This window comes from Chelonia mydas, chromosome 7 (assembly GCF_015237465.2).
Source record: "Chelonia mydas isolate rCheMyd1 chromosome 7, rCheMyd1.pri.v2, whole genome shotgun sequence".
In the NCBI taxonomy this organism is placed as follows: Eukaryota; Metazoa; Chordata; order Testudines; family Cheloniidae; genus Chelonia; species Chelonia mydas.
The window spans coordinates 52785370-52809565 of NC_057853.1; the positions used below are offsets into that span (position 1 = coordinate 52785370).

The following is a 24196-nucleotide window of genomic DNA, read 5'->3' on the forward strand; positions in this document are numbered from 1 at the left end:
ATGTGGTCGGCGGGACCTTTTATACCAGCACTATGAGCACATGGCACCAGAGAGCGCTGAAGCTGACCCAATGGGAATTACAAAGGGAAAAAATTCTGGCAACTGTACTTGGGGCACGCACAAGCTATGTTGGAACGGACATGTGGGAGCACTTGAACTATGTTTCATGGGTACAGCTGAGAGGTGCACCCATACTGGAGTAGCAGGGGTGTTACACATCAGGAGTGAGGTGCATTGGGAACACAGAGGTCTAGGAATAGAAATACATTATGGTTAAGGCTACGTTTATGTCACAGAGGTCATGGAAGTCACAGAATCCGTGACTTCCAGAGACCTTCATGACATTCCCTGCTTCAGCCTCAGGGGCTGCAGGACTCTGGAGTTGACAGCCAGTGGGGCCCAGTGGGTTCCAGCAACAAGCGACAGGGCCCCCTGCATAGTTCCAGTGACAGGTGACAGACTCCTGAGGGGACCCTCCTCGGGGTTCCAGCGATGGGAGGGGGATGCCTCGGGCGAGCAGCTGGGCTGTCCCATTTTCTCTTTGGGAAGTATGGTCACCCTGCAGCTCCCAGCTGCTAGGGGCAGAGGGGGAACCATGGAGCTGTAGCAGCAAAAGTCACAGATAGGTCACTACTTCCATTAATTTTTGTTTATTGCCCGTGACCTGTCCCTGACTTTTACTAAAAATAACCATGACAAAATCTTAGCCTTAATTATGGTGTTTAATCTCATGAAAGAGAGGCATTGCTTGATCTGGGGGTTAGGTGAGGAGGGGAAATATTTCCCTATATCTGCCTGCGTTATGTCTGACTACAGGGACAGCTATCACTCCCACATTTTCAAAAGTGTATAAATTCTCTTGTAAGCTATAGAATCCAATTCTGCAGTTGTCACTTTTTCTATACTGCCGGACATAGAGGCTGTTTGCATTAAAAATGGAATTTCTACAAACCTTAGAGCCGGAAAGCCTGCATTATGACTTCACATGTTGCCCATGATACTTAAGTTAATATAGAAATATAACCTTTATTAAAGATCTGTATCTCTGTTCTCCCCTCCAGGTAACACAAGCCCCCGCTACATAAGATGCACATCTTACAATATTCCTTGCACCTCAGATATGGCCAAACAATCCCAGGTTCCCCTAGCTGCTGTCATAAAACCACTGGCTACGCTACCCACAGATGAGGTGAGAGCAACATCCTGGATCTGCAGTTAAGAGACTCTGAACTCCTGGCAGCATGTTTCTTCAGTATATGTCTGTCTATGGGAGCCAGATAATCTAAATTTTTGTGAAAGGAGAGTTTAGAGGGTGAAGACTAAGCAAGCATCAGTTCTCAACAAATGTACAGTGTCAAGTAATTGTTAGGCATGAGTGGGCTATGCTATGTTCTATGAAAGAACTGAAGAATTTAACCACTGCAATAATATTTACTCCTGGGCGAATTCTGCATCACTGTGCATGCACAGAATTTATGTCCCCTGAGGATTTCTTTGCTTCCCTGCAGAAAAATGACTTTCTGATGGGGAAGGAAAGGGAAGCCACAAGACCGGTCATATGACCCTCCCCAGCAGCATGTTTCGGGTGCCCAGGGCAGCTGGCAGAGAGGTAAATCACTGTGGTGCAGGGGCCGGGGTCTTTCCCAATCCTGCCTGGTGCCTCCTACTCTGTGCTGGGCGCAGCTGCTAGTCCTGGCTGGGCTGGGGAGGGTACGACTTCCTATTCCCCTCCACAGCATCCAGGGCTGTCAGCCCCACCCCCAGATTTCTCCCCTGGCTGTAGGAAGCTCTGCAAACTGCGCTCCCTGTGCATGCTTCCTCCACACATTGCTCCTCAACTGCAGGGGGAAGGGATCACTGTACAGGGAGCTGCTCTCTCATCCTCCCAACCCCCGTGCATCCGGACCCCCTCGTACCCTGAGCCTCACCCCGCCCACACCCAGAACCCCCCATGACAAGCTCCACTCCCCCTGCACTACCCCAACGAGCCACCTCCACCTGGATCCTCACCCTACCGAGCCCCAACCAGCTGCATCTGGACCCCCCCCACTGAGCTCCCCACATCCAGATCCCCCGTGCTGAGCTCTATCCCTCCCACCCCCACTGAGCTCCCCGCACCCAAACCCCCCTGCCAAGCTCTATCAGCCCCACCCCCAGTTCCCCCTCCCCCACCCCCGCTGAGCCCCAACCACCTTCACCTGGACCCCCTGCAGAGTCCCATTACCGTTGCAACCAAAACCCCCGAACAAGCCCCTGTGCATCCAGACCTTCTCCCCTCCCCCCCAACCCCCACCCCCGGATACCTCACTGAGCTGCCCACACTCAGATTGCCCCACACATAACCCTCTCAACCCACACCTGGTGTGCCCCCCCCCCCCCCCCACTAAGCCCCTCTGCACTTGGATCATGCCTTGGTGAGCCTGCCTGTCCCACATCTGGTGCAGCTGGCATGGAGAGGCAGGGCCCTGCAGTGTTTCTGGGGCAGGCCCGTCCTTGCGCTGTGACAGGGTTGGGTGCAGCCTCACTGCTGAGTCCATGTCCCAGGGAGGAGCTGCACAGTGATCTCCCACCTCTGTGCAGCCAGGAAATAACTATTGCACTCTGCATCCTCGAGGAATGAGTCATGTGTGGTGTGCAATAGTGTATGTTGTGTGTGTTTTACAGCACTCAGAGTACTCCTTAGCCCTGTGGGGTGTGCTTTTTTTCTGGTAGTACGCAGTCTGAGAAAAATCCAATCACCCAGAAGCCTGAGACAGGTCAAAGTGTTGTGTGCCCAAAGAAAACGCTGGATTTCTTGGCTGCTGGACAAGGCCACCAGAGAAAGCAGTGGGGGGGCTGAGCGATATCGGGACACAAGCAGTGTTGAACTTTCAGAAGAGAGGGTGGTTGGAGGGGCTGAATGGAAGTATAGCCTAGAGAACTATGTGGATAGGGGGAGGAGAATGGACTGAGTAAAGCAGTAGAACTGAGCTGTTCGAGGGGATGAAGAGGGACGGGAAAGGGCAGAGTTCAACCTCCAGTCCAAGAGGGTATGCTGTCGGTTAAGGCTGTGATCCGTGATTGGAGAGAGGAGGTCTGACTTTTTCAGCTATAGTTGCATAATTTAAAGGCCAGAAAGTCAAGCAGTGGATACTCCTAGTTGTGAGATGCACTTTGAACTATGAATGCAGCCTGTAGCTTGCAAGTGTTCTCTTAATGAAATCAGACTGTCCCACTGTGGCTAAATTTGCTAATCTCTGAAAGTTGCTACACTGCCTACTCTGGCTTGGCTTTAAAAAAGATAGGATGCTTATCAATGTGTGTAATTCAAGAATGTTTTCTTTGCATATGAGCATCGAAAGCAGTGATTAAAAATTATCAGACTACAGCTTGAATTAAGAACATTCATAGAGAGATGCAGATTTATGGGTGCATTATGAAATAGAATTGCCCACAAATACACTGTGACTGGAGTCCCTAACTTTTCTAGGATGGAATCTTACTGTTTGAGGTTTTGAAAAGCTGAAAAGCACTATGCAGGAACTCAAAGCAGTGAAAGACAATCCTGGCCCTTGTGTCAGAAAACATATCCTTTGGAATAAGGTGGCACATTGTAAGGGGTAAAAAATGTCTGTCTGTTTAAAGCCTCAGCTACAGAAAAATCACATCTGTGCTTGAAGTTGCTGTTGAGCATATGGATGTCAGATTCACGAGGCAACAGCAACCACTTATCGCATGGCGTCAGTGTTTTGAGTTTACACAGTGGTGTGATACAATTTGCCTGTTATTACAATGTACAAACTGGCACTGTCTCTAGACCACTTTACACAGATAATGAATGAGGAGGAAAAGCAGAGAGCCATACATCAGGTGGCTGTTTTTAGTATTACACTTAAATACTACTAAATCCATAAACAATGATGATGCACATACATGTTTAAGAAGGCTTGTCTACACTACGGGTGCTGCAGCTGTACAACTCCAGTGCTGTGCTATGCTGCTATAGTGCCATAGTGTAGATGCATCCTACAGGGATGAATGGCATTTTTCTGTTACTAGGTATCCCACCTCCCTGAACAGGGGTTCACCATTCTTCTGTCAACCTAGCCATGTCTACAGTGGGGATTAGGTCAGCATAGCCCTGGCACTCAGGGGCATAGGTGCTGACTTTTATTGTTGCCTGGGGGTGCTGAACCCCTGCTGTGCCCCAAGGCCCTGCTCTCACTCCACCCCCTTCCCCACAGCCACCCGCTCTCTGCTTTCCGCCCTCCCTCAAACCCCTCGCAGTGCTGCCAGACAGCTATGGCTGGTGGGTGCTGAGCACCCACTATTTTTCCATGGGTGCTCCAGCCCTAAAACTCCCACGGAGTTGGTGCCTATGCTCAGGAGTTTGCATTTTTTACACTGCTGAGCAATGTAGCTGTGTCAATCTAAATTTAAAGTATAGACCAAGCCATAGACTTTTAACCACTAGACTACATGCCTTTTGGGATACGTTGAGCTTAATCAAAGTAAGCCCATGCACCCATCTGCAGCGAGGCACGCTCCAGGATTTGATGCAGATATGAGTGAATGGCCCAAATGTAGATGTTTCCAGCCCCATCAAGAAATTCTCTACTGGCTTGAAGAGAAACCAGGAACAAAAGATTTGGGGGCATAGCCACAGTGAGCATGCAGCAGTAGGGGAGGCCTTAACTAGTGCTATTCAGCATGATGGGACCTAGGTTTCAAACCAGATGGACGTCATCCGCGACATATACTGATTTAACTGTTTACTTGAAATGATCTCTGTTCGGACTCTCAGATTGGTGGTGGCAGTGGTATTTTAATTTTATATTAAAGGTGGGACAAAGCTGAGTATGTAATAGTCTCACGAAAAATTAGTGCATTTGGCCCAGTAGTCCAAAGCAGAATGCAGCGAAATATGTTAGACAATCACAGCAGCAACAATAGTTTAGTTTAATTTAGTTGAGATAATGAGACTGCAGCCTGAAAATTAAGGCATCCATATTTTCTTGTCCTTGAGCAGCTAAATTCAAATTTGGTTGCTTGATGCACAATCAGAATTTTCCCCCAGTCTCTCTCAAAGAATTCAAGGGGTTAAGTGTGCTTCATAAAGTGAGGTGGCTGATATTTACACCTTTGGGAGTGGAATTAATTCTAGCAGTTGTAAGCCTTTCTGTCTCTGGCAGTGGGTTTCCCTAGAGTTACTTTCTATGAGAAAATGGGAATAAGGCATTTGAGAGACTCTCACATAATTGATCTTACTGTTACTGGGCTGGTGTAGAAAGAAGCTTGTCATGTTACTGCTGTGGGCATTGGGGTAAAGTGCAGAGGGCAGGCTGTTAGATATCAGCACATGAGCTTGGGGGTGAGGAAAGAAGTTATCTTTGAATAGCACTGACCAAAGTCCAAACACTTACAAGCCAACTAATCTGGGTATACAAAATTAATTCCCACAATTGCACAAAAGCATCTAAGGAAATGTTTCCCGCACTTAAACGTTCTCCACTTCTGCTATTCGCTGCATTCTTCTGACTATTAACAGCTGCAACCCACTGAAGAGCTCCTGCACTAGGAGCTTGAGACAATAAGGCATTTATGAAATGTATTCCAAACTCTTGGACTCCACAACTGTTAAAATGCTAAGGCCTGCATAGTCTACCAGGAGGACATTTCAAGCTCTGTGATGGCTATATACACTTCCCCTCCCACCACTATGTGACCTGTCTTTTTTTTATCCTCAGGCCCCTCCCTATTTGGTAGACCATGGAGAACCTGGTCCTATCCGGTGCAATCGGTGCAAGGCCTACATGTGTCCTTTTATGCAGTTCATTGAGGGTGGAAGGAGATTCCAGTGTTGCTTCTGCAGCTGTGTCACTGAGGGTAAGCCTTCTTTCTAGAATCTGAAAGATGTTTCAAGGAGGTGCAAAGAAATAATTTCATTAGAGGTGTCTTCATGGCACAGAAAACCGTAGAGCAGAGTAGAGTTTGTTGGCTTCTGCGCTGCAATTCTTTACTCTTCAAAATATTCCATAAAAAGTACATTGAGGCACACAGTTAAGTGGTCAAGTCTGAAATGCTAAAGTTAAGATTGCACAAGTAAATTGAACCATACCCTTTGTGTGTTTGCCTTTACAATACTGATCGCCTACTATTTCTCAAACTAAAATATACATTTCTCATCATTGAACACGCACATAGTATCTTATATTTGTTAGTTTGTTTACTTACTCTGTTTCCATTGTCCAGAATGCTTTTGACAACCTGTGGAACTCTTTGCCAGAGGACGTTGTAAAGGCCAAGACTATAACAGGTTTCAAAAAAGAATTGGATAAATTCAAGGAGGATAGGTCCATCAGTGGCTCTTAGCCAGGATTGACAGGGATGGTGTCCCTAGCCTCTGTTTGCCAGAAGCTGGGAATTGGTGACAGGATGGATCACTTGATGATTACCTGTTCTGTTCATTCCCTCTGGGGCACCTGGCATTGGCCGCTATTGGAAGACAGGCTACATGGACCTTTGGTCTGACCAAGTATGGCCGTTCTTACATTCTTATGACTTACATTTAAATAGATTAATGTTCTTCTCTCAACAATTTAGTCAACAGCATGTAGTGTAGCTTCTTTTCAACCAACACTGCAGCCTACTTAAGTGCCATTCAGTGGCGAGGCAATTAACAGCTGTAAATGGCAATGGCCTATATAAGCTATTTAATCTTCACTGTTACTCTGAATTGATACCATTTAACCTGGAGTATATTGTGTATAATTTACTGTGTACTTCTCATATAAATGACTTCCATGAACTCTAGCATGCACAGAGTAGTGCATAGAACTACAAGATGCTACACATGTATTTAAGGCTGTAAAACAAATTACATGTCTTATTATTTGAGAAATAGTGGTCATGCTTATGCTCAAAGGGGCAGAGTAAGGTTGCTTAGGCAGTCTTTGTAATTTTATTTCTGACAGTAGTGAACTGTCCTACATTTAAAATTCTCAAAATACTCAATATAGTTTTTAAATAAAAATAGAAAAAAGAAATTCCATTATCTGCAGCCATTTGGCTAGTTACCTCTGTCCTGCATGCTGCACACACTGTCCTGGTCACCGTAGGATTAGTGCAGGGGAGTGTCTTACATGTGAATCTTAAGAAAAGAGAGCTTTCCACAATTCTGCAGCTAATGTCTGTTAGGAGAGACCTCCTCTCTTCTCATATGCCACCTCAAACACACATTAGGTACCTGCTCAGCTGCTTCCAAAGTGCATTTGGGCACAGACATGTGCATCTGAACTTTTTAATTTGCAGCTCAATTAGCCCTGCATGTATGTTGCAGCCTTTGGTGGCACACTGTGAGTAGCAAAGGCTAGGCAGACTGCTTCACAAGCAGTGCTTTGCCCATAATGGTGCCGGCCTATCATAACAGCTGCCCTTCTCATGCTAGCAGCATTGCTGTAGCAGACTCTGCCCTATGAGGCTGTATGTGCGGCATGGTGGGGCTGTCTCCCCTCTTATGGAGATGCACATGGTAAATGAACTCAGCCTGTTGGTGAGCCTTAACTGCTTCAGTGATCACTAAACCTCTAACTTATCTCCAAGTCCTCTTTCAATCACTTGATGTCAGCACCCCTTTTACCTTTAACTCAATCTTTTATTTGGGGGAAATCCTCTGAAGTAACCCAGATTCTGTTACAAGGTGCTGTTTTGTAGTGACATTTCTGACTGAGCACAGCTCTTGAGTCTGTTAATGCTGCTCCTAGACTGCCAGTAAAGATTCCCTAGTCATGGTCACGTGCACACTAGTGCAAAGCACTTAACCAGCTTTCCTTTGGTGTAGTTGAACACCAACTGCAGCTGTCACGATTTTTTCTGTCTCTTGACAGTCAAAGTATTAACTGTTGTAGACAAATTATGTGTCTGTAAAATTTGATGTCTTTGTCCCTAGTGCCTCCTCACTACTTCCAGCATTTGGATCATACCGGCAAGAGAGTGGATTTCTATGATCGACCTGAATTATCTTTGGGCTCCTATGAGTTTTTGGCAACAGTCAGCTACTGTAAGGTACAATAATGTACAGTTAGTGCAGTGCTATGATGTTAAATAAATCCCATCTCTTCTGAGAAACTAAGCGGAGGCTGAATCAGCTGGATTGACTTTCTAGCTGGTAAAGTCCATTGATGGCATTTCCTTATACATCTGAAGCAGGTTAGATTTTACATACTTGCTTTCCACTGTAAAGTAAGTCAGATCGCACATCCCATAATATCAGGAATTGTTACCAGTAACTAAAACCATATGTAGGAAAGTACAAGCAATCTCTCCACAGTGGCAGCTGCATGTTGCCTGCCATCTGCTAGAGAAGACAAGTTTCTGTTGCCTGATAGTCATCGGGAATTGAGCAGGTAGAGATGGGAACTAATGCGATAGAGCAAGCCCCTACAGCAGTTACTGGCAGTAATTGCACTTTGTAAAGAGGGTTTCAAAGACTCAAGTCCAGTAAATCTGATCACATATTTGAAACACTGGAATAGTCTGGAAAACTCACCTGCTTCAGATTCTACACATTTGTCAGTTTAAACAGTATCCTAATTTTTCAGCACTTTTTTGGGGAAAGACACATGTATTAGAGTTTTATATTAAAAATACTCATCTGTTTGCTGAAAAGATAGGAAAATAGTTTTCTAAATGTTGCAGCTTTTTAGTGACCATGACCATATTTTTGATTTTACTGAGAGCTGGCAACACAGCCTTCAAACACATCTCCACATTTCAGACAAAACAGCTGACTGGGATCGTGGAGTAGAAAGCCTTCCCCACACTCTTTCCCAGCTTAATTCTATCCCATCCTCCTTGCATCTCTGTTCTCCATATTCCTCTCTGATTCTTGCCACCTGTTCTGCCACCCTCTTAAAGTCCTTTCTCTCCTTCTCCTTCTTCCCTTCCTCCCTGGAAGGAATCTGTGTCTCCATTCTCTTCTAATAGCTTAAAATTCCATTTATGCCAGTAGTGAGGCATTCACTACCCTGTTGCTTCAGTGGTCCGTCTGTCCTGTGCTTCACTTTCCATTCTGATTGTAGACTGCAAAGAAAGGAAGTGCCTCTTCAAAGCAGAATCAGTGCTCTGAGAAATAAGGACTCCCAGCTCTGTGGGAGGAAGGTCTTCGTTCCCAGTGCAAGACACTAGCTTCCAAAGCCTTCTAGAGCATGAGAGTTCTGGGAAATCCTTCCTGCCTGCTGCCCGCTCCATCAGGCCTGGTCCATGTAAATAGGAGCTTCCTTTATACCAAGCTTGTTCTTTCTGCTCAGTCGCTCAGTGCTGCTACATTCCTTCCAGGGCTTGACATTAAAGCTCTCCCATGCATGATTGTGATGTGTCAGATGCTAGAATTCAGACATACTTTAAATTAATTGGGTGGGAGTGGAGAAGCAAATTAAACACCAGTATCTTAGTTTCTGCTCTTGACTGATTACTAAATAGAGGTCACTGTGGTTTTGAAGATGACAATTTGTCTGAGTAGCAGAGCCTTTGTATGATCTCCTCTTAAGCATGGTGTAATGTTTTTCTTTCCCTCTTCCCACAGAATAACAAGTTTCCCAGCCCACCTGCTTTCATTTTCATGATTGATGTGTCTTACAATGCTGTAAAGAGTGGCTTGGTGAGGCTGATCTGTGAAGAGTTGAAGTCACTCCTGGATTACCTGCCCAGGTAACTAGCTCCTTTGTTCTGTACTGTTGCAGCCAGTAACCTCAGCAAAGCCGCCACCCCTCTATGCCTTTTCAGAGGGGACGCTCCTTTTAGAATGCTTTTACTGCTGGTGAAAAGTGAAAGTTGACAAGCATGCATGAGCCTGGCAAGTAGCATTGCAAGCCTCCGTATCCTGGCCCAGCAGTGTGACTCAGCCCTGTCCTGAAGGGATGGCGTTGAGGGTGGTCGCCTTCAAGGCCATTCAGTCTGTGCCCAACAAAGGAGCCACTTAGTACCGGTTGTGGATACCTGTCCACTAGGAATGATGGTACAGTTATCCATTCTCTGGTCCTGTTTTGTTCTATTTGATTCAGAATATTGCAGCAGTTGTGCTTTCAATGACCCCTGTGATGCAGTAAGTGTCCTTTATTTTACAGGGAAGGCAACATGGAAGAGTCAGCCATTCGGGTGGGCTTTGTCACTTACAACAAAGTGTTGCACTTCTATAATGTGAAGAGCTCATTGGCACAGCCACAAATGATGGTTGTGTCGGACGTAGCTGATATGTTTGTGCCGCTGCTTGATGGCTTCCTGGTGAACGTGAACGAGTCCAGGACAGTTATTGTCAGGTAACAGGGACTGGGGTAGAAATGTGCAGTAAATGGCTTGTCAAATGGACTCATACTATGTTGAAATAGGATCCAACTCTGATAATGCCCAGTTGTACAATGCTTGGGTATAGTATTTCTGAATCATACATTTAATAGTGTTTAGGTATGACTTAATGTTAAGTATGCCCACAATGGAGCTGGCAAGAACAAGGAGGTGCACTGTGATCGGAGGTATCCTTACGTTGCTAGGATGCTGCAACTCTAATAGCCTCTACAAAGTTTTATATGCGCCAGTTTGTTAGAAAATGCTGAAAGACAATAATCAGCACATGATATACTGGCAACTGATGCGCACCTTGGAATACAGCTGCACTTCACTTCATTTTCGGGGTTGTCTGAGCTTGCTCCACTAGAACTGTGACTGAACTAGCAGGAGGCTGCAAAATGGGACCTTAAGAGAAAGGCTTCTTTAGAGAAAAATCTGTTAGACTGTGTCACTGAGAGCAGGCGATCATAACGGAGTTCACAAAGTCAGTTTATCTGAGGTTACTGCTTCATAGCTGAGAGTTGAGGTGACTGTGCTGACTAAATTGATTCTGTGGGGAAAGATGAGTGAGTGGCTTACATAAAACTAATAAGCTTTGAGTACTTGATGGGCGCTGTTTGGCTGGACTGAGTGAGACAGGGACTTACTCTTATTACCCAGAAATTTAGAAAGCAGCACAGTGAAGCAACTGAAGGGGAATCAACAGAAGACCATAGAACCTTTAAGCTAGAAACTAGAGTTTGCTCGCTGTCTTGCCTGTGATGTTCCTGAGGGACAAAGAAGAGGAAGCTCAGATCATAACTTTGAAGGAGAAGAGGAAGTTATTAGAAGAAGCATCAGTTGGGGCCATAGAATGTGCACTGAGGAGACAAATGCAGCCAGAGGAAGTGGATGGAGAGATGACTAAAGATCAGTTTTTTAAAGAAACTCAATAGCATGCAGGTTAGAGAAGGATTAGTAATCACTATTTACAATGCACCTCAGTCCCAAAAGTCACCAGCTGCAGATTTAGAAGGTGAGCTTTGAATCCCTTTTGATGATCTCCTTTTCCCTCTTTCCTGGCAGTTTGCTGGACCAGATCCCGGAAATGTTTGCGGACACAAGAGAAACAGAAACTGTCTTTGCCCCGGTGATTCAGGCAGGAATGGAAGCACTGAAGGTTTGTTGACATGCTGTTGTGGGGACTTGGTTCATTCAGTTAAAAGTTCTGTTTTTATAGGGGAAGCACCTCTGGTTAGAGAATCTCAGAGCTGTTTGTAAACGAGGTTGTTGCTCCCCTCAGGTGTGTATTCAGTCGCTGGGGAATGCTTAACCCACCACTGAAAGGCAAGCACCTGTGTGGTTCAAGTTAGCAGCTCTTTAACCTGCTCAATTAATTGTTTAGGATAGAAAGTGAAGAATACCCTGTGCAACTGAAACTGCGCAGGACTTTAACTGTAGTTTAGAATAATTGCCTGAGATGACATTCAGTCAGGTCCCTGGGGTTGATATGCACATTGTTACAAAAAGTGCCATCAGAACTTGGAAGTGGTTTAGGACCTTGGTTTTCTGTCTCCTCTGAAAGATTGTTCTGGCAGTTGCTTTAGTTCTGATTCAGAGAGGACACCACCACTAACTTGCCAACATCACTTTTGCAAAGCACCTAGACCATTTCTGAAGATTTCCCATCCCAATACCTGACCCAGCTCAAACCTGTATGTGTTGATCCATTGGCTAGTCATGTGAGAATTCCCTAGAAAACACTGCTGATACCTGTTCATGAGAATTGTGATCCATATTCACTTACACTGAGAGGAAAAGCAAAGATAAGCCATTCAATATCCCGCTCATGGGGTATCTAAGGACTGGGGGATTTACCTGCTGGCAGTTTAACCATTAAAAAGATATCTCAGGCATGGGATAGTGATTAAAAAATAATAAGCTGAGGAAGCTGTTTCCAAAATCCACTGCATTCCCTATGACTGTACTTCTGTTTCACCCACAAAACATGGGAGCTATTAATCTCAGACAGGTAGGCTCATGAACTGCTTGGTCACATCAGTGAAGGATTAAGTACCTAACTAGTATAGAGGAACCAGACAGTGATGATATAGGCATTTAATATAGTCCCAGAGATATTCTTCTTGAGAAACCCACTGTCCCTCATCAGCTCTTTCTCACCTAAGCAATTTCGTCCCCTCCCCTGTAGGCGGCAGAGTCTGCTGGCAAGCTCTTCATCTTTCACACCTCACTGCCCATTGCAGAGGCCCCAGGGAAGCTGAAGAACAGAGATGACAGGAAGCTAATCAACACAGATAAGGAAAAGGTAACAATTGATATGTTGCTTAGAAGAGAGTTTGTATTGCTCTGGGGTAACCTAGAAGGAATCAAGAAGAGATGTAAAGTCTCCATAGCAGCTAACTGAAAATCTTTTAATGGCTGCCCTGTTCCCCTTGAGTTGCCATATGGAACGGAGTATGTGTTAACTATAAGGACAGAAAACGCTTCTGTGTTGGAGACACGAGTGGGTAGTATTAGAATCCAGAACCCAAGGGAGGGGAATAATTGTATTACTAAGAAGCTCTGCACCATCATTGTAGAAGGCTTACACCTAGTATCTATTTAATCCTAGGTGGGAAGGTGCCTCACATACCATAATGCCCTGAAGAAATATGTATGTTGTCTGTAGCAGTTACATTGGTCTCTCATTCCTTTTTTTTCCCACTCCCTTTCAATCTCTGTACTCTGTCTGTCCTCCCTAGACTTTGTTTCAGCCTCAGACGAGCTTCTACAACAACTTGGCCAAGGACTGTGTGACCCAGGGCTGCTGTGTAGATCTGTTCCTTTTTCCAAACCAGTATTTGGATGTGGCAACACTGGGAGTGGTTCCTTACCAGACAGGTGGCTCCATTTATAAGTACGCCTATTTCCAGGTAAGTGCTTTCTTGGATCAGGCTAGCACATGTTCTATACAGGTGAACAAAACCCATCACTTAGTTGCCTGTTTTCTTTCATGGGATATGGGCCATTAGTGAGGATCTTAGCTTATACTTGAAACTCAAGATTATAATTTACGTTGTTTTGTTTGCTTTATATTTCTGACTTATTTGTACCAAGGGCAAAAATAAACCTGTGCTATATAGTTTCTTAACTATAAGAAAAGGCCAATAAAAAGTGAAGACCATTATCAGCCCTATAACAGTCATCCCAGTGTATTGCCTACAGGGCAGAACCTCTACAGCAGTGCTGGCTGCATAGAGACACTTACCTGAACTAGCACAAGTTGGAATGCTATCTTCCTTAAATTACCAGATGGAGAAAGCTTTGCTTTTAAGTTAAAACATCAGAATGCTCTGCAGTTGAAGATGAGCGTTGAAGTTTCTGCATTGTAAAAATGTATGTCTAAGGCTTACTTATGAGGCTAAATTAGGCTTCATTCATAATAGATGTTCATTCCAAATGGATGTAATGTTTGTGGGAGAGATGGGGAGAATCTGGAAGGAAAACTGCACAGGAGGAATAGGGAATGAGTTCATATTCTGGCAGCTCTCAAGGAAGAGGGAAACTTCAAAGGGTTTTGTCAAGTTTCCAGATAAACACTTAATGGCTTCTTTTGTCAAGATGAGCTGGATCAAGTGTTGTGCTCTGAAATGAGTGTTGTATACAGTGTCTCAGGCTTCACATCATGAAACTTGTCTGTAGTTGGGCCTAAATCTGTCATGTCTTGAAAATCTCATATTAAATAATATCAGGGATTCAGCACTTCAGAAACTGACTGTAATCCTCTATATGTGGGGTACAGTGGCCAGAGATTTGTTTCCATCACAGTGGATTGCAGGAACTTTTAGCCAGAGTTCTGCTCCTCTTACCTAGTGTATCCCCTGTGGCATTCTGTGGTAAAGGTTTTCTGAATCCCTCTCATTAGCAGTCATTGGTGTGGTGGTCACCAGCAGTTTGTATGGAGTGCGGTTCCCTACACACACTTTGAAATAATATGTATACAGACTAGGATTTTTAAAATCCTAGTCTGATATTTTTTACTCACTAGAAAGCTTTTGAAAGAAGTGGCTCCTAGGGCTTTTAGGGGAATGGGATGTTGAAATCTGTGAGAAGGCTCTTTGGGGGGAAGGGAAAGGGAAGGGAGGATTTGAGATACCTTTGGTCTATGTGCGTTGAAGCCTGTAGAGCAACTCAGATTTTTTTGGTGCGTCAGGCCTGACTTGGTGCTTTGTGTTCTAGCTGGAGACAGACCAAGAGCGGTTCCTGAATGACTTGCGCAAAGATGTCCAGAAGGAAGTGGGATTTGATGCTGTGATGAGGGTGCGCACAAGCACGGGTGGGTATTTGCATTGCCTAGACTTAATAAACTGGCCAGTAAACATGTAGGGAGTGGGAAGAGTCAGACACACACACAAAGCCTGGAACGTACCAAGGTTAGCCTGCGGACTCTGCCCTTGTAAAGCTCTAAAATCCATGGGATTATGGCAAAACTGAATGAAAAGCTGTAGCAAGAGATCTCAAGGTAACTTAGTGTCCCTGATAGACAAGGTCTGCCGCACCTTCCCAAATGCTGCCTGCTAGATTACTCTGCTATAAAATGTGGCTTGTTCACCTTTGAGTGTCCTTTTTTTCTTTTAGGTATTCGAGCAACTGACTTCTTTGGTGCTTTCTACATGAGCAACACGACAGATGTGGAGCTGGCGGGTCTGGACTGTGATAAAACCATCACAGTGGAATTCAGACATGATGACAAACTGAGTGAAGATAGTGGGGCGCTTCTTCAGGTGAGGCAGAAGACAGTCTGCAGGGAAGGGAGTGGGGTGAGAACTTTCAAACTAAAAAATGTGCTGGCATGCGACCAGACCTTCTCCAGATGGAGTTATAGGACCATTGATCTTTGGAATGACAGCATCCCCCTGTGTAACTTGCTATAAGGTTCCCTCTTTTGGAATTAAAATCACTTTCTCAGCTGTTCATACACTGGCCTATAAGGCTGCATTGCTGAGGGGTTCTGCTAGATTCCGTACTTGATGGGTGCGCTCTCCAGTTTGAATGCTGATGGCATATTGAAAGAACAAGTCTTCCATCCTCCCTCATTGGCTTATGGTGAAACTTTCACAAACAGTTCCTTTCCTCTCTGCCCAAGCCACACAACTAGCTGTTTCCCTTGGGTCCTTCTCCCATTCCACCTCCTCTTCAAAGGCCTCCAGGCAATACATTTTTCAAGACTCTCTAAGCCAGTCTTCCCTATAGAGTCATTTTCCCCCATATGTGGAACTATAAAGAAGTTCAGTCTCTTTCTGTTTGTTGCCTCCTATCCCCTGTTCTTTGTCCACATGCTCTTGGCTTTGATCGTAAATCCTTTAAAACTAGAACAGTATCATCTTAATTCTGTCCAGCTATCCAAAAGCTGTGTTTGGAATAGTGGAAGTTCACACATGGGAGGGACTCAATAGGTTAAGTGCCTTCTAGTGCACCACATGAAGGCTTTTATATAGGAAGGAAGAGGCACAGTGTGTTGGTTGAAAAACCACTAGCTTTTCAACAAAAGGATTGATGGACAGTTAGCTCTGGGGTACAGCAGGCCAAACCCTAAATCACCTCCCCTTTCTCAGGCTCAGGTAGCTAAACTGAGGTTACACTCAGATTAAAGGGTTGGATGTTAACAAAATGGGATGTGCTGATTTGCTTACTGTAGTAGGACTGAGTTCTATTTAACTGTTCTGTCATTCTATACATGTCTCTTTTATAGTGTGCTCTGTTGTACACAAGCTGCGCAGGACAGCGACGACTCCGCATTCACAACCTCTCCCTGAACTGTTGCACGCAACTTGCTGACCTCTACCGGAATTGCGAGACAGACACACTCATCAATTACTTGGCTAAGTTTGGTAAGAAACTGTCTTGGAGAGAGAGCTAGTCTTCCTGTTACATTATAGATCTCTTTCACAGCTAGTGACATTTGTTTTTTACCTTCTTGCACCAAAGACTTGGCCAGGTGGTGGTCAGAGTTTTCAAATCCTTGTGCTCCTCCAGTCTTTTCTGTTCCACAGACAGCTGTGATCATAGTACTCTTTGTCTGGACAGGAGGGGGCAGACAGAAGGCACAGCCTTGCTGCCTGTTGAGTCAGATGCCAAGACTGGTCTGTGGACTGGCTGAACAAAAGGAGGCATGCGTACATGTGTCGCTATTGCCACCTGCATACGTCCACTCCTGGTTCCAAAGTGCTTTTCCCGCCTTTAATGTTCCTGAGTTCTTCTGCTCCAGGCACGGAAAAACACAAAGTTGCTCCCACATCCAGACACAGTAGTTAAACCGATGAACATCCTCATAGTGCCAAACCAGTGTGTATTAAAAGTATACGAATTAAATAGGGTTTGAGGAACTGCAGAAGCCATCTGTGCTCTCCTCTCCAAGAGGAAGAGAGGGTCACTTGCATTCCACAGTGACCCCTGCTGGCCCCTTAGGGAATGGCATTGCCAGACTCTACAAGGAGTCTCGCCAGTTGTCCTTGCCCAGAAGTGTGGTTGGCTGTGCTGTAGGGCCTTGAAGGTGTGTGTGGGATGGGGAGATGGAGAGTATGCATTCAAACAAGGTAAATGGGGATTGTTTGAGTTTCCAGTAAGAATGTGTAGACTCTTTCCCACAAAGGAAAAAAATGAAGTATAACTCATTCTATAATGTAAACCATCTGAGGTTGCTCTAGGTTTCTACACATGGCTGCAGTAAAGATTTTAGACCACTTTATAAATTAAATGTCATTAATAATGATTTAACTTCCCTGCTGAGTTTTTTTCATGCCTTCCTGTGCAGCATATCGTGGGGTTCTGAATAATCCAGTCAAGACAGTGCGAGACACGCTGATCAACCAGTGCGCACAGATTCTGGCATGTTACAGAAAAAACTGTGCTAGCCCCTCTTCTGCTGGCCAGGTGACTGCTCGTGCTTCGGTTTGGATGGCAGCTTTGGGAGGTTCAGCTTGAGGAGGGAACTCCTCCTGTCCCATTTTAATCTGGGTGGAGTGCTTTACTTAGCAGCTGGGGGCAGAAATATAACCAGATAGTTTGGAAGAGAAACTCTGTTCAGAGTGACTTCTCAGGTAGACTTCCCTGACATTGAGGCACACCAGTCACCACCTCCTCGGGAGAAACTTAGAATATCATGAGCCCTGTGATTCTTAGCAACCGGTAACTTATGTGATACTTGACCTCTTAAATAGAGGCCTCCATAGCAGGGAATCCCATTCCTTGGGTACTAGGTTTCTTTGAATGGCATAACACTTCAGTATGTTAAAGTTTAATTATGGGTCTTTTAAATGTTTTGGGTGGAGCCTCTTCAGATTTATTCCAGTGTTGGGCAAGCTTCCTTTGTATGGCTCTGCTACTACAGTATTTCTCAAGCACTATTACGATGTAAGAGAACCACAGGGTGGGTGTCTGAATCTCAGCATCAGACACCTTAAAGAAGTAAGGATGCCATAATAATCCAAAGTGTGTTCCTGTCTGAATGAACTACACACATGTCAAAACTAATAGGCCTCCAGAATTCTAAGGAATTGGAACTGTGATCCACTGTGATTTCCTTTCTAAGTTTGCCCCTCTTTTTTATTTGTGGTCATTGAAATTACCTGCTATCTCATTCAGTGAGATGGCTGATTAACTTCTGTCTCTTTATTCACCATCTTGCCATTTGTAGCTGATCCTCCCTGAATGCATGAAGCTGCTTCCTGTGTACTTGAACTGTGTGTTGAAGAGTGATGTCCTGCAGCCTGGGGCAGAAGTCACCACTGATGACCGGGCCTACATCCGCCAGTTAGTCAGCTCCATGGATGTAGCGGAAACAAATGTTTTCTTTTACCCCAGACTTTTGCCTCTGGTAAGTGCTTCTGTTCTGAGTACATTCGGGCCTTATTACACACCAGAAGTAGTCTTTATTCCAGAGACTCCACCTTCTCTCTCCTCTTCTCTCCTCCCCCAATGGGAGAGGAGTTGAGATGTGCCATCCAGCAGGTACCTTTTTAATACCATATATGTTGTGTTTACTACCACAAACTGTGGATTTGACAAGGTTTTTAATCCTTCTACCCTGTGGGAATGGGTGAGTAGGGTCCTATGTGCTCTTTTGCAGTCTGGAAAATCCTCTTGCTGCATTCTTGTAATCCTACATGACAGCCACAATCCTTCCAACCTAGGAGGACTGGATGGGATTTTTCTGACACTGCTCCTTAATTAAATGGGAAGACCCCTGGAGTAACAGTAGCTACAGAATGCACTCCCACCCCAGGGGTCAGTATTGGGATTGCGGAGTATTGCTGCTAGGGGCATGACGCCCATCTGTTCTCGTTAGCAGTAAATCGTCTCTAATCTGTATCACACCATACTCAGCAGGAAGCATGTTATAGCTAATAGTGCAGTTCGTTTCCAGTTGGTGCAGCATTGCAGATTGGTACATGATTTAATGTCCTTTTTTTGAAGAAGGAAATGTATGAGCAGGTACTTTGAGTCAGAGAAACTGAAAATCACTTAAGGCAGGAATTGGTGTGGCTCGCAAGACTTAGGGGCATTCATGTAGTCCTTGCTCTGTAACATTTGTAATTCCCAGCGAAACGCTACTAATTCCGGGCTAAACATTACTAAGTAAGAATGTCTAACGAGGGGCTCGATTCATTTAATATTTGAACAGACCAAAGTAGATGTTGACAGCGACACCTTACCAGCGGCAATCCGGAACTCTGAAGAGCGACTCTCTAAGGGTGACCTGTACCTCCTAGAGAATGGATTGAACATCTTCGTGTGGGTAGGAGTGAATGTGCAGCAGGGCCTGATCCAGAACCTCTTTGGAGTGTCATCCTTCAACCACATCAGCAGCACTCTGGTGAGCTGGATAGTGGGGAGCAGTCTAGGAGGAGGATGTGTGCAGGACTTCCAATAATTGGAGCAATGAGCATCCAGCTCAGAAGGTCATCATCCTAAAATCTCATTGAGCACTTTCATTATAGCCCATAGGAAAGAACATTTTATCCATTTGATTTAGCTGGCATGAACATCAACTTCAGAACTCTACTTATATCCCTGTTCACGAAAGCAGGTCTGGGAAAGCTGGCCAAAGCCCAGCATAGGGCCACATGCATGAGACTGTGAGAGATGTTTATTTAGAAATCTTAAGAGTCTTTTGCAGAGATTCTCCCACCGCATCCCTTGAGGAGTGTGGGAAGGGGCTTACTAACAGCAGGGCCTGTTCTCCCACCCTCTAATCTGGCAGATCCCAGGGCCATCTGTATATAATCTGTACCTGTGCTTTGGCCCTTGTCTCGCTAGCAGTGCAGTTCTTGTGCCTGGGGTTGTATTAGCTTTTCCTGGTAAGTTTGGGCCAGAGGAGGAACAATAAGTAGCTTGCAGTCCAGGGAAGGAGTGGGCACAGAGACCTCTGGAGTCTGGAGCAGACAGTGCCTCTGAGCTGGTTAGAGCTCCCTTTTAGCACAAATAGGTGGAGGTTGATCTGGACTCAGAGGAAGAACACATGCATGCATGGTCACAATATGGCCAATAATATGGTCATATGCTGTGTTCTAGGTGAGACCTCAAGCCCATTTCACTGTCTTTAAACCCAGGACCTTCCTTCTGGCTAGCGTGTTATTCTGTTGTTTTACCTAGCTGGTGACATTAAGGACAGTTAAGAGGCTAGCTATACCTAAACTATTCACTTTCAGAGTTCCTTCAGTTTGATTTCTAGCCACTTGCCTAGCTGGGCAAGTTATTTTTGTAGCTTATCTGACCAAGCCATTCAGTGAGGAGAGCATTGCCAGTATGTGCCAGGCAAATAGGGTAATAGTTCTGTATTTCTATCCTCTGTTGAACAATCTCGTTTTAAAAATTGTCTTTCCAGTGACTTCACCTATTCATGGCTAGCAAGTAGCTAGACTGGCCTGAAAGCCTGGACTTGAACGTGTGTGTGATGAGGAAAGCAGCAAAACTGGTTATTGACACTAGTGTAATTTTGTGTGTGTAATGGGGATCTGGTCTTTTGCATTCCAGAGTACCTTGCCAGTCTTGGAAAACCCCTTCTCTAAGAGAGTGCGATCCATCATTGACATGTTCCAGGCACAAAGATCCCGCTACATGAAGGTAAAGAACTTGGCTCCTAGTTGTGGCTCTTTAATCTCCTTCCACTGCCTTTCCTGAGCAGGTGACACCAGTCCTACTCTCATAATCTGTAATATCAAACCCGTTCTCAGCCTTCTGTTACTTGAAATTAACGTGTCTGTATCATCATGCTGTTGGCAGTGAGGTTCTGTGGCATAACAGCTGTTGTCTTGCTGGAACCTTACCTTGCATTTCTGGCTCACTGCATTTACTATGAACATTAGGCTGGGGCCCTGCTTTCTTCCAGTGTCCCAAGGGGTAGTCATATATGTAAAGCCCTGCGCGGATAGAATCTGTATCTGTATCTGATCCATGATCCGCATAAATTGTCCATGGATATCCATGGATTTGAAAGGCTCTACTAACAGCTCCACAGGTCAGTGCTCAAAAGTGATGCAGGGCTGTGCCAAACCCTCATCTGCCCACCCCCCCGCCCCGAGACTTCCCACCGCCTGCTCCGCCCTGTCATAGTGCCTTCCCTGCTCTGGGCAGGAAGGCTACAATCTTGAGCCCTTGTGTGCAGCACCACCCTCCCAGTGGGGGACTTGGACACCCCTATGCAGCTGCTCTAACATGCTGCACTTGGCTCACTGCTCAGGAGCACAGAGTCATGCTTCCTTCTGGGACTTGTAGCTTACTTCCTCTGTCCGCACAAGCTGGGAACTACAACTCCCAGAATGCCCAGTGGACTGTTGCTGCTGCTGTGTGAATCAGAGAGCCGAGCTGGAGCCTGAGGGCTGAGTGACAGCCGCTCTTTCGGGCGAGTGTGTGCTGTAGAGCCTTGTGCAGATATAAAATTTGTATCTGAATCCAAACTGCAATCACAAAAATAATCTGCGGATATCCACGGATTTTCAGGGCTCTGAATATAGGCACTGGACACCATTAGCCTGGACCGCCTTGGTGGTGATCTAGCGATACATGAACTCTCAGATGAACATGCCTGGGACCTCATCACCAAAACCATTATGCCTCATGGGTCAGATGGAGTAACTTATTGCGATTCCCATGGAAGTCACTAGGCCGTATTTGGTAGTGATGGTATAAGCCACCCATCAGTTACATGGAGGTGAAGCAATGATTTTCCTGTGAAGCCCTGCTGCTGGAGCAGTGATAGCAGTGATATATCAAAGGCAGGACATCACTTCTACTTCCAGCTCAGCTGTGAAACTCAGAGCTCAGGGGCAGCTGGGCTGTTTTCAAAGTCTTAAGGAAAAGAATTAGGAGCTGTCCTAGAAATCCTGACCTATTTTTAAGATGAAAAGTTTATAGATGCCCAGTCCAGGTAAGCTGGGAGGGGAGATGAAAATGGCAAGTTTAAACAGTCTCTCCCCATCAGTGAGACTGCCTCTGCCTTTACCAATGTTTGATTTCCAGTCTTGGGTCTGCTAAAATCTATATTCTGTACTATTGTAAAAACTGGGTGCTCAGTTTAGCTTTTGTAATAGAAAGGAAGACATGGAAGTAGCCATTGGGTCTCACAATGCTGCTGTAAGGGTACCAGAACTCATGAGGAGCGGCAGAAGGGCCTGACTACTCCATGCAAGACATAAGGGGAAAATTAAATAATTCATTTTAAAAGTGGGTTTATAACCTTTCCGTTTCAGTTTCTGCTCTGGCACTAGTGGAGGCAAAACATATTGTATTACTAGAGTTCTGTGCAGATACTAATTTTGTATCCGCGTTGATCTGCAAATATGGTCCATGGATATCCACTGAGTCACAGGGCTCAAGATATAAAATTTGGATCTGCATCCATCCAGGAGCCACAAACATGATCCGCAGATAACCTCATCCATGGATGTGGATGTCCACAGATATAAAGGTTTCAGAGTAGCAGCTGTGTTAGTCTGTATTCGCAAAAAGAAAGAGTACTTGTGGCACCTTAGAGACTAACCAATTTATTTGAGCATAAGCTTTCGTGAGCTACAGCTCACTTCATCGGATGCATTCAGTGGGGAGATTTATTACATAGAGAACGTGAAACAATGGGTGTTACCATACACACTGTAACGAGAGTGATCACTTAAGGAGAGCGATCACTTAAGGAGAGCTAACACCAGCAGGAGAGCTGGGGGAAAAAAAACCTTTTGTAGTGATAATCAAGGTGGGCCATTTCCAGCAGTTGACAAGAAAGTCTGAGGAATAGTGGAGGGTGCGGGGGGGAATAAACATGAGGAAATAGTTTTAGGTCTGTAATCGAGTGACCAAAGAGATTGAAGTGTTCTCCGACTGGTTTTTGAATGTTATAATTCTTGACCTCTGATTTGTGTCCATTTATTCTTTTACGTAGAGACTGTCTAGTTTGACCAATGTACATGGCAGAGGGGCATTGCTGGCACATGATGGTATATATCGCATTGGTAGATGTGCAGGTGAACGAGCCTCTGATAGTGTGGCTGATGTGATTAGGCCCTATGATGGTGTCCCCTGAAGAGATATGTGGACACAGTTGGCAACAGGCTTTGTTGCAAGGATAGGTTCCTGAGTTAGTGGTTCTGTTGTGTGGTGTGTGGTTGCTGGTGAGTATTTGATTCAGGTTGGGGGGCTGTCTGTAAGCGAGGACTGGCCTGTCTCCCAAGATCTGTGAGAGTGATGGGTCGTCCTTCAGGATAGGCTGTAGATCCTTGATGATGCGTTGGAGAGGTTTTAGTTGGGGGCTGAAAGTGATGGCTAGTGGCGTTCTGTTATTTTCTTCGTTGGGCCTGTCCTGTAGTAGGTGACTTCTGGGTACTCTTCTGGCTCTGTCAATCTGTTTCTTCACTTCAGCAGGTGGGTATTGTAGTTGTAAGAATGCTTGATAGAGATCTTGTAGGTGTTTGTCTGTCTGAGGGGTTAGAGCAAATGCGGTTATATCGTAGAGCTTGGCTGTAGACAATGGATCGTGTGGTGTGGTCTGGATGAAAGCTGGAGGCATGTAGGTAGGAATGGCGGTCAGTAGGTTTCCGGTATAGGGTGGTGTTTATGTGACCATCGAAGAACACTTCAATCTCTTTGGTCACTCAATTACAGACCTAAAAGTTGCAATTCTTCAACAAAAAAAACTTCAAAAACAGACTCCGAGAGACTGCTGAATTGGAATTAATTCGCAAACTGGATACAATTAACTTAAGCTTGAATAAAGACTGGGAGTGGGTGGGTCATTACACAAAGTAAAACTATTTCCCCATGTTTATTCCCTCCCGCACCCCACACTGTTCCTCAGATGTTCTTGTCAACTGCTAGAAGTGGCCCACCTTGATTATCACTACAAAAGGTTTTTTTCCCCTCCCACTCTCCTGCTGGTAATAGCTCACCTTAAGTGATCACTCTCGTTACAGTGTGTATGGTAACACCCATGTTCTCTATGTATATAAATCTCCGCACTTTATTTACCACTGAATGCATCCGATGAAGTGAGCTGTAGCTCACGAAAGCTTATGCTCAAATAAATTTGTTAGTCTCTAAGGTGCCACAAGTCCTCCTTTTCTTTTCACAGATATAAAGCGGGTATCCACAGACTTGCAGGGCTCTATGTATTACTGCTCCTCCCCCAGCAAACCTTTAAAAGGCTTTCTGAAACAAGAAATACAAAATTAGGAAGCCAAATGCTAGTAGCACAGCCGGTGTACATTGGGCTAGTGATGTACTTGTCAGGTGGCTGGAGGTGCTCTGCCCTCAGCCTTGCACCACACCTGACCATACGCACATAGTTGGCTAAAGGACCCCTGCGTTGCTTGGTGTTGTGTTAGAAAGCCCTGATGCTCAGCCC

At 45.2% G+C, this 24196-nt stretch overlaps 1 protein-coding gene across 8 annotated transcripts in view; it reads left to right on the forward strand.

The window, feature by feature from the left end:
* The window catches only part of SEC24C (SEC24 homolog C, COPII coat complex component), a 63471-nt gene that overhangs the window by 35677 nt on the left and 3598 nt on the right, over positions 1-24196 (forward strand). For all 8 annotated transcript variants that reach the window (XM_043550560.1, XM_037903639.2, XM_037903635.2 and 5 more), the window contains 15 exons: positions 1062-1189; positions 5727-5865; positions 7928-8043; positions 9563-9687; positions 10104-10295; positions 11389-11482; positions 12512-12628; positions 13065-13235; positions 14542-14638; positions 14941-15086; positions 16055-16193; positions 17117-17235; positions 17999-18178; positions 18986-19177; positions 20338-20427. In XM_043550560.1, coding sequence (XP_043406495.1) covers positions 1062-1189; positions 5727-5865; positions 7928-8043; positions 9563-9687; positions 10104-10295; positions 11389-11482; positions 12512-12628; positions 13065-13235; positions 14542-14638; positions 14941-15086; positions 16055-16193; positions 17117-17235; positions 17999-18178; positions 18986-19177; positions 20338-20427 — 2045 coding nt within the window. The remainder of the gene's footprint in view (positions 1-1061; positions 1190-5726; positions 5866-7927; positions 8044-9562; positions 9688-10103; positions 10296-11388; positions 11483-12511; positions 12629-13064; positions 13236-14541; positions 14639-14940; positions 15087-16054; positions 16194-17116; positions 17236-17998; positions 18179-18985; positions 19178-20337; positions 20428-24196) is intronic.